This window comes from Neoarius graeffei, chromosome 14 (genome assembly GCF_027579695.1).
Source record: "Neoarius graeffei isolate fNeoGra1 chromosome 14, fNeoGra1.pri, whole genome shotgun sequence".
Lineage (NCBI taxonomy): Eukaryota > Metazoa > Chordata > Actinopteri > Siluriformes > Ariidae > Neoarius > Neoarius graeffei.
The window spans coordinates 35941217-35958991 of record NC_083582.1 but is presented as its reverse complement, the minus strand read 5'-3'; the positions used below and the strand labels follow the sequence as shown (position 1 = coordinate 35958991).

The window sequence follows — 17775 nt, the reverse complement described above, 5'->3', positions numbered from 1 at the left end:
TCCAAATCACTCCGCCCTGAACAGCGAATGCCCTCTGGAGGGTGCGCACTCCGGCCCTGCGCAGCTCACAGAGCGCGCGAGTGAAGCGCACGAGCAGTGATTCGGGACTGAGCCGCTGTGTGTGTGATCCCAGCGCATATCACTTACCACTTGCAAGTGGAAGGATGGCAAGCCTAAAGACAATCATAACTACACAATGGGCAGTATTTGCATCAGTATTTGCAGTATTTTCATACTTTTATACTCTTTAATGAAAGGTGATACAAGGCGGAAGTCCGCGCCGTTTTTCAGCAGTCGCGTCACATGACCAACGCCAGCGAATCAGGAAGGTGGATGTCACAGTGACGTTGTCCAATGACGACGCCAGCTAGAGCTCAGCACAGCGTATCCGCGTATCTCAATGTTTACACAGCACCGGAGCTGACACGATCTGGATTGAATACGTGGACCCTGGCGGATTCCCGTTTCCAGGCGGTTTAATGTAAACGGACAGTGCATCCGCGAAGAAAATGAGACAGATACGGTCTAATGTAAACTTGGCCTTAGTTTTTTTTGTCCTTAGGTGCCTCAGAGAGAGAGAGACTTTCACGAAAAAAGTTGCTGTCCGATTGCGTCTTTGTGTTGTCTATTACCATTCAAAGGAAAAAAAGTAGCATGGTGTACGCCTACTTTTTTTGGTTGGGGGGGGTTGATGTCATTCACAGCTGCGAAAATATGAAAATTGGTGTAATGCTTAAAGCTGTGGAGCGCAGGGGAGAGGAGTCTGTGAGGCACCTGAGGAGGGGAAAATCAGCTGTGTATTTTATATTGGTAATATAACACAGTTTTGCATTATGTTTGTGAGAAAATAATTTATTAATTGGTAAGTAAGTTTTATTTCTATAGCTAGAACATTGTTACACTGCTATACTTTACAAAGCTTTACAAAAACTAAAAAATAAAATGGAAAACATCCTATTGATAAAATTTAAATAATAATGTAATTAATCGGGCGGCACGGTGGTGTAGTGGTTAGCGCTGTCGCCTCACAGCAAGAAGGTCCGGGTTCGAGCCCCGTGGCCGGCGAGGGCCTTTCTGTGTGGAGTTTGCATGTTCTCCCCGTGTCTGCGTGGGTTTCCTCCGGGTGCTCCGGTTTCCCCCACAGTCCAAAGACATGCAGGTTAGGTTAACTGGTGACTCTAAATTGACCGTAGGTGTGAATGTGAGTGTGAATGGTTGTCTGTGTCTATGTGTCAGCCCTGTGATGACCTGGCGACTTGTCCAGGGTGTACCCCGCCTTTCACCCGTAGTCAGCTGGGATAGGCTCCAGCTTGCCTACGACCCTGTAGAACAGGATAAAGCGGCTAGAGATAATGAGATGAGATGAATGTAATTAATTAACTAGTTAATTGCAGCAATTAAATCAAAAATAAAATCTCAGGAGCCGTTTGGGAGCCGAAAGAGCCGGCTTCTTATAGTAAGAAGAGCCAAAAGAGCCGGCTCCTGAAAAAGAGCCGAAATTCCCATCACTAGAAACCGGTAAAAGGAGCGTCCTGCACGCTGTCCCTGTCTGTTTTGGCAGCCCACAACACAACAAGCAAACACCATGGTTATTTATAGAGTGCTTACTGACAAATTAATCTATTCTAGGTGTCTGTAACACGTTTTTTTTTTTCTTTTCAAGCTGGTTCTCCCTCTCTGTCTGCAGCGTTGGTATGTAGCTTGACGTTCAAAATGGCGGACACCGGGGCGTCACGTGACGTCAGGTGAAATACCTCAATAGGTGAACTTGCAACCTCGGTCTTGTGAGGCAGGAGAAACCAAAAGGCTCAGTATTTTGCATTTGTGAAGATGTTTCCTTTCAGGATGTAAACCTTTTTTTTTTTTTTTTTTGGAGCTTTTTTTTTCTCGTCCTATTTGGACAAATGTTTGATTAGTTTAACGGTCTCCCATCATGTTTGTACAGTAATAAAGACTGATGGTTTTCATTGACCACTTTATTTGGAACCTTCAAGTTTTTTCAGTCTTCAGCTGTCCAGTTCTGCCTCAACGTTCGACGTGTACAGTAGTTGTGTATTCCGAGATGCTTTTCTGCTCACCACGTTTGTTTAAAAAATAAAAAAAAAGTGGTTATTCGAGTTGCATAACCTTCCAGTCATCTCGAACCAGTTTCGTCAACTCTGTTATCAGCAAGGGGTTGCGCCCACAGAACAGCTGCTCACTGGACGGCCTCGTTAGGCTTTTGGTAACCATGATAATGACAGGAAGGTTGAAATTTTAACCAATACGTCTTGACATGTTCATGCTGCTCCCCAGAAGAGTCTGCGTGAACTTGCCAACATTTTACAGGTCGACCCGGTGGTGATGACACTAATGGTTATGACGATCCTCTTCGTGTACAGAGCTGTATCTGAAGCTGGAGGACGTCACGCGCCGCTTCCAGAAGCCCTGCATCATGGACGTGAAGATAGGCCAACGTAGCTACGACCCCTTCGCCTCACAGGAAAAGCGCGAGCAGCAGATCAGGAAGTACCCCCTGATGGAGGAGATCGGCTTCCTGTTGCTCGGGATGAGGGTAAGCACTCGTTTGTGTTTTTATTTGAAAATATTCATTCAGACAAACGGCTCACGTTTGAGAGAATTACTTTAAATGTTTTTACTCTGGTCCGTCCTGTTTCGGTAATCCTACTCCCACACTTTTTTTTTTTTTTTTTTTTTTTTAAATTCGGTTCATTCAGAAATTAGTTCATGGGTGGAGATTGGTATTTTACAACAGTTTCCAGATGATTTTAATAGCGATGATGCAATCAGTCAGTGCTGTAACAAGAAACTATCATAATTCCTTAAAAATTCTTCCAGCCCTTAAAGGAGAACTGAAGTCATTTTTAAACTTGCTTTATTCCTTAATTAACGTGTTATTCAATTCAGTTTTCGGTTTTAGTAAACTTGTATCGTGACTCGTATTGGCAACCAGTTGCAATTAAATATTATACTTACCGGCCTATTCGGTTTTTAGCCATGTTGAGTTTAGCTCGTTTGGTCCACGGCAGGTGTCGCTTATCCGCGCGATCTTTGCGAGACTTGCGCGAGACTTCGAAACGTCAAGTGTCAGCCAGGTGTCAGTGCCGCCATTTTGAAAACTGTTTTCCAAACGAAGTATTGCACAAAAACGAGTTTAAATGACGATTACTGCCTGCTTCTTTTCAAACTTTCCTGATTTGCTATCAAAACAAACAACTTCCGGCTTGATTACGTCAGCATTCGAAAGAGGGCGCGCGTGTCTTTTGACAGCGTTGGCAGATGTTGGTCACTTTGATTTCCGCTGTACGTTTTACTTCCGTCCTACAGGTCTCAACAAATCTTGTTTACGGCCATCGCTTTGCCATATGGACTGATGTGTGTGTGTGTGTGTGTATATATATATATATATATATATATATATATATATATATATATATATATATATATATATATATATTTTACATAGCATATTTCGAACACTCATAACTTGCTATAGCCATGACAAAATAGCGATCAAAAATGCATTCCGATATTTAATAAAATTTGCCTTCAGTTCCCCTTTAACTTGTATCACAGTATGGTTTATTAGCTGCTAATTAATAAGGATTTGTTTGCATGGCCCGTTTTGCTCTTATTTATTTAGTAAGTACACAAAGGCACTGTAAAAATGTACTTTAATGATTTCTGCTCACCAAAAGAGAACACATTCCCCCTCCCCCCCTCCATATTGCGAAAGGGCCAAGGGTGACACAAGCATTGAGCAAACCTGCAGCGCACGCAAACAGGAAGGCTGTACGGGTTTTTGAACTGGACAGATATGTTCTATGGAAAAAAAAAAACAAGCCATGCAAATCAAATACTGTGGCAGTCATACTGGCATGACTCACCATCATCAAGAACCTGATGGACTTTATTCCATAAGCAGCTCTGGAAAACTAATGTAGGAGCAGACGGACATATTTGCATGCACCTGTGCCAGCTGCTCTTTGGTCCTGAATCACAAAAGCACAAGGGGATTAAAACAGCACTTTAAAACAGGCGGCTGATTTACTACTGATGGTCGAGATGCACTATTGAGTATAGAAGTATAGATACTGGCTTGAAAAGCTGGATTTTGATCAGCATTAGGATTTCTGATTCAATCTTCTGACTTGATGCCATGCCACACATTTTACACCTAATTTATCACATGACTATGGTACACTACTTGTCTTGAAGTACATCAGCATGGCTATGATGATTTGCATAACAAACCAACATGGCAGAAACTTTCAGGGAGTCCGTTTGGTTCCTGTGAAGATGTCCGTATTAGATTATCAGGTAGTGACTGATAGTCAAAGCTGTCATAACAGTATTGTATCAAAGACGTACTAATTGGCGGTGTGTATTTCTAACGCACTCAAACTGTCAGCATTCAAACAGCGTTTGTTTTCCAATTTGTGCTGTTTGGCTATCGGGTATTAGCCTAGTAAACTAGACCCACCTGCCTAGCGGCCAAAAATATTTTTTGCCTAGCGAGTGGGTCTAGCCTCACACCATATAAACAAAAACACCCCGGGCATCAAATCGTGCCCGCCAATCACAACGCAAGGTTTTTGTTTGGATTCTTTGGGCGGGCTTTTGCAGGAGTGACGACAAAGCTGCGCGACGCTGGAGAAAGCACAACAGGAAAGATGGCTACGGCTATTGAACAGCACGTGTTTGACTCCGCTTTGGAATCAGTTTTAGAAGAATTAGACTTGGAGTTTTCGTTGAAACATGAGCAGGAAGAGGCTCTCCGCTCATTCCTTTTCAAGAAGGACGTTTTCGCTGTTTTGCCGACCGGCTCTGGCAAAAGTCTGATCTACCAGCTGGCTCCGCTCGTAGCCAAAAGGATGGGGCTAGTTTGTGCAGTACGAAGAATTAATAAACAGCTTTGAAACATTACTTTTTGATTGTTTCTTATTTTCCCGTTATTTTAAATTTAAGGGAAATTATTTCACCAAACACCACTAAATAAAAACTCTCAAAAACAGTTTAAGCAAACCCTTGAAAAACACTTGAAAAAAATGTGTATGTTAAGTATGTGGTACAGACTCCAAACTTGTGGTCATTATCTCCAAACTTCTTAATATCTAGAACCTGTTTATTAATTAATACGCATTTTGAAAAATTATTTATTTCAAGGCCTCTCCCACTGCTTTCTGTCGCTCTGACTACGTCACTGTCACTGTTGCGCTGATTGGTCAGAGCGTTGGCCTATGGACCCTTTTCACGTGACGTCACGACAAACACGGCTGCCATTTTGGACGTGTACTACCAGTAGTTTACCACAGCCAGCATTGAGGAACGGCAGCAAAGAAAGTGTTTATTTTCAGCAAGACTTCCATCATGCCACTATATTGTTGTGCACCTGGATGTAGTAACCATCAACAAACAAGGCAAGGGTTATCATTTTATCGGATCCCGGTAGATACTGACCGACGGAGAAGATGGATAGCGGCATACCAACGCTTGTGTAGTGACCACTTTGTTGGAGGTAAGACGAATAAAATTAGCCAGAAAAGGCATTACATTGCTGTTAACATTCTGTGGCGGCAAGTGTGTAACCAAATAGGCTAAAATAACCCATTGTAACCTCTTTGTTCTTCTGTAGTAGCTATTAGCTAACGACATTAGCTAGCGTTGTGTTCCTTTGCTGTTGGTAGACTGTAGGACAGATCAGAGGCAGTGTCCTACAAACAGCGCTTAATTTGAGGGGGAGCAAGCCGGAGCGCGCTCCGGAACCTCGGGCGTTGGCTCCGGCAGCTATTTACACTGGATCTGGTGATCCGACACCTCTTTTGACTATGTAACAAAAAAATAATAATAATAATAATAATTAAATTAAAAAATGCAAGTTTATTTAGTGTTAATGTCTGATTTTGATATCTGTCTTGTTGGTGATTTCTCTCATGAAACGACATCCACAAAATATCTGCAGATGAACTTAATTTGCAGTGTTATTACAAAACATGCCCAGAAGCGCAGCGCCGCGCCCCTCTCCCCTCTCCTCTTTTTTTCCGCACCGGAGCCGCTCATCCTCTGCGCTCCGGGACCTCCCACTTTACAAATTAAGCACTGCCTACAAATAAGTGTTCAAAACAAGAGGAGCATGTATTTGTCTCTTAAGTCCAGGCCGTTCCCTGTAATCTGTAACAACGGTTGGAGAAAGTAATGGCAAATAGTGAGTGCACAAACCATAGAAGGGAAACTGTACACAGCGCCCGGGCAGTGTGATGGTATGTCTACTTTTAGATTGTGTTAGCTTATCAATGAACACACTCGACGAGTTTCACGTCTTTACGACGGATACTTAAATGTGTGTTAGGTATTATTGTTGCAGTCTAAGCAGTCACTGTAGCAGCTAGATGAGCAAGAACCGAAAGGGTCTGTGCCATAAACCGTTATTTCTGTACGGCGTTGCTAATGTGTCGTTACTGTTGTTATTTCTCCCTCTGCTCGCCCTGTAAATGCCCTACGTCGCTGGATAGCGAAGGTGTTTTCTGCATCTCCCTCCTTTTTCTTGTATGTTCTCCGTTTGTCGCCTTCCTCGCATTCAAACCAATTCGAGCCGAAGTCCACTACATGTCCAAAATGGTGGTCGCGTTTACGAAGGTCACGTGACTGAAAAGGGTCTATACGCACAGAGACAGTTTGAAAGACGGCGGTTTGTTCCACCCCCACCCTTCAGAAATGTCTACGGATCGAGGCCAGACTAAATATTCACATTTAGTCTGGCTTGCCAGGCTAATCGGGTATAGAAATTAGGGCTGTCAATCAATTTAAAAAAATTAACTAATTAATCACATTTTGCAATGAATTAATCGTGAGTAAAAACTTCTTTTTCTTCTTAAGACTAAAGCTTGATATAATGTATATTTTAAATATAAAATAACCAAATTAACCCTTTGGGGTCCAGAGCGTCGACCTACATGAGTAGGTCATGTAGCAAAATTACAGAGTAATTGTGTAACGGAGTAGGTTGTGGTTCTGGACTGAGTAAAATAGTACACGAGTTAATTTCAAGACACACTGAATAGAATCAAATACCAGATAAATGAAGCTGTTGTAAGAATCATATTTAGAACTGTGTTGGAATGTGTGAAAAATCATGACCTTACCCATTGTGACCTGCCGTGATGATTACAGGTCATCGGCAAAGGTTTTAAATGTATGCACGTTTGAAACTTTATATGTTAAACCGTCTGTAATTTTCTTCTGGTTCCAAGAAGTATTGTTAATAATTAAAACTAGACCGGACAATTCCCCGGGGGAAATTGTGAGAGGATGCAGTGCGTGAAGCAATTCGGTCACGCATGTTCGCTGGCCGTGAATGTGTGACCTGCAATGATGTTTCAATGCAATGATTGTGTGTGTGCTTGAGACAGCAGCCGTCATGAAGAAGAGCTATTCAAGAGTATAAACAAATTGACTACAGGCGGAAATTAGCATGTACTGCTATAACCTGGGACAGACATCTGTCCTTACCACAAGGATAATGTTTAATTTGTGCACTGTCCCTTTTAAAAATAAAATAAACTCTAAGAAGAGTGTTTGTAGTTTGTATGTACGAACAGAAGTGTTCCTAATAAAGTGGGCGGCTAAGTTGAGGCCCGTCGGCTACCTTCTCAGTTTGAGGCTTCTCGTTCAAAAACTGTAAATCCTATCGTTTAGGTAGACACATTGGTGTGAATCAGGACAAGTTTTACTACTACTTTTGAGAAAATCATGTCTGTAGAGTGAAATTTGTGGCTGAAAACACAGTTTAAGCGAGAAAGTTTGACCTTTTTTTTTCAAGCTCTCTCCACTCTGACTTAACGAGTTGCACTGGTGTGTAGCGCAATAGACACCCATTCAAAAGCCGGATTTTCTCCCGGAACCCACATGGCGTTTGAGCCGGGACTGATCCGAAAGTGTAGAACCTAGCAGAAAAGTTGAATGCCAGATCCACAGAGGAGAAGTTTTCCTACGTTTTAGAGTTTGAATCATGTCTCTAGGTGAAAGCATGCCAGAGCAGCGGACGTTTGAAAAACGTTGAAAAAGAGCTTTTTTTTTTTTTTCAATTAATTCCATAGAAATGAATGGGGTTTTTTTCAACGATTTTTTTCGCGACTAGGTCGCGAAAAAATCGTATTCTGTAGAGAAAAGTAATAGCATAGCGAGTCCGATCGAGCCGCACGTTTTGATATATTGTTTGTCTGTGTGCGACGTACGGTTGTGTGACCTGCTATGAAGCTACAATGCCATGATTTGTGTGTGCTTGAGACAGCCGCCCCCTCCCCTATCTGCTCCCTTACTGAAGCCAGTCGGCATGGTGACGGGCCTGAGCAGGTTAAGACACACACACAAGATTTTGTCAGGTGTCTGCTGTATTTTGCTAAGGACCAGGCCTCGAACAATGACAAATAACTCGACAACGGAAGCAGCTATTCACAAAATTCTTTCACAGTGAGCGCTAGAAGGGTCTCCTGAATAAAATGATGTATTTTTTTGTCTGTAGTCTTAAAAATAACGACACTAGAGCGATTTAAAAACGAGTGACTTTTCTCTCACGTTTATAATGGGTGTCAATGAAGCCTGTCAGCTGCCCTGTCCTCAGTTTGACGCTTGTCATTCAAAAACTGTAAATCCTATCGTTTAGGTACACATATTGTGTGAATCAGGACAAGTTTTCCTACTACTAGGTTCTACACTTTCGGATCAGTCCCGGCTCAACCGCCATGTGGGTTCCGGGAGAAAATCCGGCTTTTGAATGGGTGTCTATTGCGTTACACACCAGTGAAGCTTGTTAACTTAGAGTGGACAGAGAGCTTCACTGGTGTGTAACGCAATAGACACCCATTCAAAAGCCGGATTTTCTCCCGGAACCCACATGGCGGTTGAGCCGGGACTGATCCGAAAGTGTAGAACCTAGCAGAAAAGTTGAATGCCAGATCCACAGAGGAGACGTTTTCCTACGTTTTAGAGTTTGAATCACGTCTCTAGGTTAAAGCATGCCAGAGCAGCGGACGTTTGAAAAACGTTGAAAAAGTGCTTTTTTTTTCAATTAATTCCATAGAAATGAATGGGTTTTTTTTCGACGATTTTTTCGCGACTACGTCGCGAAAAAATCGTATTCTGTAGAGAAAAGTAATAGCATAGCGAGTCCGATCGAGCCGCACGTTTTGATATATGGTTTGTCTGTGTGCGACGTACGGTTATTGAGTTATTCGAAATCAAAATTTGTGTAGGAGGAAGAAGAAGAAATACGTAGAAGAACAATAGTTGCAGTGCTTTGCACTGCAACCTATGGGCTCCCCTAGGGGAGCCCATAGGTTGCTGTGCTGCAGCACTGCATCCTAATAAGTTAGCGTGGATCGCTGCAATTTTCTGCTCTGCGATTTTCGTGACCACTCGGCGCGTGACATCATTCAAGACAAACAAATCGCTTGAGTTGAGTCCACTTCCATTTATTTGCATTGCCGTTCGGCTTGAGTGCAGACATGCGTTTGGTAATATCCAAAGAAAAACCATGCCTTATTGTTGTGCAGTGAACTGTAACAACGGGACCGGTTCAGGAAGAAGTTTTTACCTTTTTCCGTGAGAGGAGAAGAGGAAGAGAGAGTGGATTGTGCGTGTGAAGCGAGAGGGTTGGCAGCCGGGTAAATACGCCACTCTGTGCTCCAATCACTTTTTGAAGAATCCCCATCTGTTGGAGAGTTTAGGTGTCAGTGTCGGACAGAGAGGGCTCAAACCTGACACTGTTCTGACAAAATCCGAACACAAAATCAAGCAGTCAAAGAAGAAACAGACCAGCGACGCTCAAGCAAAAAAGATTGGAGGTAAGCGTTTTTTACCTTTGCTTGGAATTGACAAGTCAAGAATCCTGAGGGATCCTGTACAGTCATTGTGGAAATGAGACAAAGGGATATTTCCTCGCTTAGAGTTGGCTATAAATAGTATAATGCCGCGAATGGCAGGCTAATGTGGCCTACCGGCACACTGTCAAGTAATCATTATCTGTATCCACTAGGGAGGGCGGTTTAATTATTCTTCAAAAGGGCTCTTTAGTATTACAACGAAAGTAAGAATTTATCATAACTTCCAGGATAAATCGTTTGGGCGCGAGTCTTGTTGAGGTCCGGCGTCACCGTGATCAGAGTCGGCGGAGTCGCTGTCCGATTCCGAGGCTGCACAGTCAAACCAGTGAGCCACATTCACCGATTGCTTCGCAACGGCCATAGGTTCATACATCCATGGTTTCAATTTGGAGAGTTCCTACTTCAAAATCGCTATCGCTTTCAGACGTTTTACACAACAACTCGCAACCAAAGTCCGTACACGTGTGCTCAGTTTGCAAGTAAACACAGAACTGCTCCCAGTCTGTTTGCCTTGAATGCAGGGCTGTGAAAAATCCGCGGAATTCCGCGAATTTGGCCGCCAAAAATATAATTTTAGTAAATCATCTAGGGGTTGTTGTCTACCGACTAGGGCTGGGTATCACCAGATACCTTACGATACTATGGCGATATTTTGCCCACGATAACGATAGTATCACAGTACAGCGATTCAGCGATAATCGATATATTGCAAGAAATTTCAACCACATCACGATATCTGTCACTGAAGAAAATCAGAATTTATTGACCACTGTAAAATTACATTTCACATACATAACTACACACTCTTGCCAGACATACATTTGTCTCTATTCCACTGCTGGCAAAACCAAGAGTTGCTTCACTACAACATACAGAAAATTCCCATTTCTGTGCTAGTATTCTCAACTTTTCTGTAAGCATGGACACATCAGTGCTGCTTAACAAGCAAATCAAATTGTTTTATGAAAACTTAAAACTTGCACTGCAGACTGCACATACATTTCAGTGCTAACACTAATATCAATTTGTTCTTTGTAAACTTGAGAACATATACCGGAGAACATTTAACTTGTGCTTAGTACTTGTGTAAAATTTAATCCAAACCTGTACTGTGAGCACACACTTCAAAACTGCATGTTCTTCTTCAGGATGAGCAACTGGTCAGCATGCTCAGAGGTGAGACAGCTCCTCTGAGAGCTGATTATGTCACCTGCAGTAGAAATGGAATATCTAATTGGAGCGAAACAGGTTTTGCAGAGTGTGTACTCTTTGTCCGGCTCACTTTTTTTTTTTTTTTCTCCGTTGGAATCCAAAGTGCCTCCAAACATCTGCCTTAAAGTTCGGCGGCGTCTCTAGGTTTACGTTAACAGCCATGCTTGCTTGCTTTTTTTTTTTTTTTTTTTTTCCCCCTCACTGCAACCACCGGGAAAAAAAGAGAAGACGAAGAGTGCCTTGCAGTGAGATAGCGGCACAGTGACACCTTGCGGAGCGGAGGTGCGGAAGTCGTACTGGATTTACAATCTGTCTGAAACATGATTTATTATTTGAAAAAATATCGATATTCAAATTTTGAGTATCGATATTGAATCGGAAGACAAAGTATCGCGATATATCGCCGTATCAATATTTTTGCCCACCCCTACTACCGACCACTAGTAGTCTCATACAGTGAGCGTCACCAAGCCGGCGAGTCTGGGAAAGAGCCTACCGCAAATTGTTCTTTCTGTAATGACATCGTAATTTTTTTTTTTTTAAAGATTTTTTTGGGCTTTTTTTCACCTTTATTGGATAGGACAGTGTAGAGACAGGAAATGAACTGGAGAGAGAGATGGGGAGGGATCGGGAAATGACCTCGGGTTGGAATCGAACCCGGGTCCCCGGATTTATGGTATGGCGCCTTAGTCGACTGAGCCACGGTGCCCCCGACATCGTAATTTTTTTGGTATCTTTTTTTCTTTTGCGACAATGACAGACCAGTTTACAGCATTTGTGCCATGCTTACAAACATGGCGCGAATCTTGTGTTCTTTTCGTTTTACCATTGTGCTCTTTAAACACGCTTTCGATATCGACGGTTTTGAAACGAAGAATTTCGCGGTATGTCCGCGTCACGGAGGGACATCGTTCAGAGGGAGGACGGTGAGACCGACGATGTCAAAAACATTGACAAGGAAAACGGCATCAAAAATCCATGGAATTGGCGATGGCTGGAGTTTAAAGCGGGTAGTGAATATCTCCATGAGCACATACGGAAGATAAAAGAACCAGGGAAAGCTTACTGCATCTTGTGCCATCAGGATGTGAAGTACGGTTCTGGTGGAAGAAAACATTTGGTTGACCATGTTAAAGGAAAAAAACATGCGGAATCGGTGAAATTGAAGCTGTTGAACTATAGATTACCAGGTAGACCATCTTGTTCACATTTATTATTTATGTAGTTTTAACTTATTGTTCATAATGTTCATTGTTATCATGAATCTGTAATGAAAGAGAGACCAAAAGAGCAAGGAAAAGCCATATAGAAAGTCAGAAAGAAAAGAGTAGGCTTTCTAAGCTGAAGAAACTGCTAACAAAGAAAAGGAAATAAATATAAATATTGACTTGTAAATAGTTGTATATAGTTTTTGACTAGAATCTGTCTAACATGAACAAAGACATTTTGGTATTGAATCAGTTCAAAAACAAGAACATTAGTGACTATTATTTAAGTCAGTCTAGAATTTCCCCCCTGGAAAAGACATTATGGTACCCAATGAATTGATACAAATCGACACAAGAATATAAGTGAATTTTTACAATATGAGGTATGTTATTGATATATTTTCATTCAAGTGAACCCTTATCAGTTAAAAGGTAAATCAGTTCATATTGTATTATTTCAACATAATACATACCTGCAAACTAGTCACCTTTCGGCGAAATTCGCTGTTTTGATCCCAAAATAGGTCACTTGTGTGAATCGTGTAGATCCGAAGAGGTGTTTTTTTTTTTTTTTTTTTTTTTTTTTTTTTTTTGGGGGGGTGCGCGAGGCCAAGTTGCCGAACATTTGGTTTCAATGTACTACTACTTCAAAGTACTACTACTACTTTTCTCCTCACACCCACATTCAGACCATTTCCGCCTTCATACTTCAAACGTCTCTCTGATTGGATGACATTCCAACGAGCCAATAGTCTTACAGAATGCTGGACAGTATCCGTGAATTGTAACTGAATAGAGGCGGGGTTTTCTTGAATACGGGTGTGTATAGGAGGATGGCAGAGATCATCCAAACGCAATGCAGAACGGGACACTGAGTCTTGAAAACAGCTCACGGAATCATATTTTCTGATTTTTTCCGGAACTCTATATTACATCTGGAGACGGAAAAACATTTTTAGTATGCAGAGAAAGCTGCGTTACGATGAGGGCGATTTAAAGAGGCTTTAGGGTGGTTTTTTTTGGTACCTGTGATTTGGTGGTCTGAGTCGCGTTTTTATGACGTAAGACGCAAGGGGCGGGGCTGTTACGTTTGAACCGAACGCGCGACACGGAAGATGTTTCTGTGGGCTGAAACAAAACAGAAAAAAAAATGTCAAATCGGTTTGAATAAAGTCATTTTTTTCTTGAACATAAGGATCTATAAGCGTGTGTTTTGGGTAAGAGAAATCATTTTTATGTGAAACTATTGGTGGGATTGTCAAAATTATAACGTAATATGTGTTGATCTCGGTTGTATTCAGAGAACCAGTTGTGAGTGAGAGAGAGATATTCTCTCTCTCTCTCTCTCTCTCTCTCTCTCTCTCTCTCTCTCTCTCTCACACTCACACACACACACACACACACACACACACACACACACCATGAATTTGGCAGCACTGAAGGAAATTTGAATTTGATGTCCAGCCATCTACCAGTGCTGCTGGTAATAGGGCAGAGGTGGTAAAGAAGGATAGCATGGCGCGAAAGAGGCACATGGCAGAGCAGCATAAATGTGCCCTTGAACGGCTTGTTCGGGCCGAAAGGTCTAAAAAATGATAAACTGGTCTGCTGAAGAAAGTTTCCAGTGTCACACTTCAAAAATTACTTTTTTAAATTCAAATTTTACTTTTTATACTTTTCCTTCCTTAATGGTAATGTAATGAGGTGTCAGATGCAAAACTGAAAATTGCAAAGCTAAAAATGAATGAATCTTGTCTTTGTTTTAAATGTCTTTTCCCTTTATTTTCCTTGATCGCGCGCTGTTTAAGGGGGCCTGGGGGTTACCGGTAGTTTGTCACCTTTTTCAACCCTCATGAGTTTGCAGGTATGATAATAACAACAGTTCAAATTAAATGGCATGGTTGAGAAAATATTTGCTTTCAGGAGATGCTTCAAATCTATCAATATACACAAAATCTGTTCAGCTTCTGGGGCCCTGCGGCCCCCAGGCCCACAGCTCCTGGGGGGCTGCGTCCCCAGACCCCCTGCTAAAATTGTTTCCTCGGATTTTGTCATTTCTATTTCACAGTCCTGTGAATGACATCACGACGATGGTCCCCTGGCGGTAAAAGTGCGCATAAGTGAGATATAAACAAACTTTCGGAACTTGCGCAAACCAGTATATTTTAACCGTTTTATTCAATTTTAGGGTGCAAATTAAACACCAGCAAGATTGAATTTGCTTTTGGGGTTGTTCTCCTAGAAAATAAAGTTGATATTCTACGTTCCACCTCCAACCCTTGCCTATGACCTTTAAGAGTTGGCAGTGGGAGGGGTTTTCACTCTTCTCATTGAATGGAATGGAAATTTTTACACTCCTCATTGAATACCACTGCCAACCCTTTATACGAAAACAATAGAACATTAATTTTTTTTTGATGGCCAGTTAATTGTCCAAATCAATGGAGCAGATTTAAGTTTTTGTGCTTGATCCATTCCTAAGACTGAACAAAATCCCCTCAAGTGACCAAAACGGTTTGACACAATGGGTAAGGTCATGTTTTTTTCACACATTTCCAACACAGTTCTAAAACTGCTTTTTACAACATCTTTATTTATTTAGTTGGTTAGTTTAGTTTTTATTTATTTTTTTAAAGTACAATCATGACATATACATATTGTAGCTGAACTTGTGCTGAATACAAAAAAAGTCATACGACTTGGAAAATACTGCTTAGATTTGTTGAAATTGACGACAAAATCAGAGCATGCCAAAATCATTAGAGTGCCAGAAAATACCCTCAGACCCCAGAGGGTTAATGTAGAATAATCAGAAAGGATGTAAATTTCAGACACCATTGTTTTAATAGTATCTTTAAATACAGAACTATGCAGTTGCAGAAAGAGAACTCGGGAAGAGAGAGAGAGAGAAAGAAACACACATACAGAAAACACTATAGGGGTGTTCACATGGCACATATTTGCATCAGTGCTGCACTGATGTATTTTGTTGCGATATATCTTACACCGGTGTAAATTTTGTGGAGCGTTCACAGGTCACAAACCTGCTTACTAGAGAGAAGCGTGTTAGCACCGGTGCAGCCCCACTTGCGTTCACACGGCAGTTTTTGCGACCGTGCTATACGATAGTAATAATGCGGAAATGAAATATGCGCATGCGTGAAAATGTACTTCCTTTTCCCGGTTGTCATGGCATCACCAAGCGCCGGGAAAACAACGTGGATGAAGACACCAGTGTTGCCAGATACTGCTGATTGTTTTCCAGCCCAAAATATGTTCAAATCCGCCAAAATGCACTTAAAACCGCCCAATCTGGCAACACTGGAAGACACGCAGTTCTGTTGTTGTTGATATTCGCCATTTTGGAAGCGCAAAATACCAGGATGCAAATTATGCAATGCCCGTATGTAATCAACTCTCCTCACGCGTAGCGAGTCTACCCCTGTAGCGTTCAGACGTCCCATTTTATATCGGTGCTGCCCCTCAAACTAGCATTTACTCTGAAGTAAATTTCTTAAACCACCTCCCGAGCAGGGTTAGATTTGCACCGGTTTAAGCAGCTTTCAGGGGCGACACCGGTATAACTTTGTACCGTGTGAACGCTCTACCGGGGCAGCCCCGGTGCTACACCGGAGTAAAAGTTGCCGTGTGAGCACCCGTTATGCTCATGGGTTGAAAGTTTTTAGCTATCCAAGTAGCCAGCTGGTTTAGTTATTCACTCACGAGTACCACACTCCTGTAATGTAGACTGGCGAGCAGTGCAGATGGTTCCCAGAGGGGGTTTTGTGTAAAGGTGATATTTTCGAGACAGTATGCTTCTGTGATCATTGAATTTGGCTTTGCAAGCTGTGCAAATTACTTTTGTTTTCTCAATGGTTCCGTTGGGCAGCTTTTTATATTAAAACTTTCCGCCCCAAACTCCTCCACTGTTTGTCTCCATTTCTAGCTAGGGATCGTCTCTGGCTAGGATGAGGTTTCACTGCATCCAGGTCATAGGTCAGCCCCCACACAGGAAGTAAACAAAATGCAGCTGCATTGTGTTTTATTTATTTGAATACGTTAAATATTTTAAAATAAATCGCAACAGTTAACGTGTTAATTTTGGCAGCCCTAATAGAAATTGATTTTATTCTCCATATTTCTTGTTTGTCCCTAATGGTTTAAAAGATGTTTTTGAAATGTTTCTCTTCTGAAAAAACAAGTATTTAATTAACGGGTGAAATACAAAGTCAAGGTGATTTTTATTAAAGAGGAAGTTCAGATATTCATATACAAACAAGCTCTCCTTATAGCAAGAGAATTCAGCTAAAACTTCTGAAGGTCCAGAAAGGATAAAATAAGAAAATATAGTCCTGTAAAACCCACGGTTTTAAGTTATATGATTTAGCGATTCTCTGTTGCAGCCAATGACAAAGTTAATCTGTTGTACTATGGCGTTTGTAAAAGTCCTCTGAAAAGGCTTTTCTGTAGGGCTGCAGCAAGAAATCGATTATAAAAAATCGTTGGCAACAAATTTCATAATTTGTTAGGTCCATGTTGTTGCATGCTGTGTCACGGAGCTGGTTATGTCGCATCAGTAAAAACTTTTGAAACACGGTGGAGGCGGAGAACACCGTTCGACCAAAATCATCTATAGTGTGGGAGCATTTCAGATTAAATTTGAGTAAAAAGTGTGTCTGACGTAAACTACGTAATACCGATTTGCATTGTGTAAAATGGGGATAGGAGCACCACGGTAATAAGAGAACACCTGAAATGAAAACATCTTTGAGTTATATCTCAAAAGTTACTTCCCATCTCATTATCTCTAGCCGCTTTATCCTGTTCTACAGGGTCGCAGGCAAGCTGGAGCCTATCCCAGCTGACTACGGGTGAAAGGCGGGGTACACCCTGGACAAGTCGCCAGGTCATCACAGGGCTGACACATAGACACAGACAACCATTCACACTCACATTCACACCTACGCTCAATTTAGAGTCACCAGTTAACCTAACCTGCATGTCTTTGGACTGTGGGGGAAACCGGAGCACCCGGAGAAAACCCACGCGGACACAGGGAGAACATGCAAACTCCACACAGAAAGGCCCTCGCCGGCCCCGGGGCTCGAACCCGGACCTTCTTGCTGTGAGGCGACAGCGCTAACCACTACACCACCGTGCCGCCCCAAAGTTACTTCAGAATCGTAATTATTTAAATGTGTTTCAACCCACGGCATGAGTTGCGTTTTTGAAGTGAGGAATCGTTCGTCTCACAACAAGTAGTTCTCGTTTATTTAATAGCCAGTGTTTGTACACTATCCAGCTTGGATGGTTTAGGAAGTCAAATTTAGTTCAGTATTGCATGACCAACTCCGCCATGGCCAGTCCCAGGCACGGCTGAGAAAGGAGAAGGATTGAGTATAGGGTTAGCAACCCGATACCGTAAAAATCTACCTGCTCCAGAAACATCAGCAAGAGCTCAAGAGACTTAAGTC

The 17775-nt window shown here is 42.0% G+C and overlaps 1 protein-coding gene across 1 annotated transcript in view; it reads left to right on the top strand.

Annotated features, from left to right (window-relative positions):
- The window catches only part of ipmkb (inositol polyphosphate multikinase b), a 55315-nt gene that overhangs the window by 20083 nt on the left and 17457 nt on the right, over nucleotides 1–17775 (top strand). The window contains exon 4 of the mRNA XM_060939568.1: nucleotides 2382–2554. Within this exon, the coding sequence (XP_060795551.1) occupies nucleotides 2382–2554 (173 nt within the window). The remainder of the gene's footprint in view (nucleotides 1–2381; nucleotides 2555–17775) is intronic.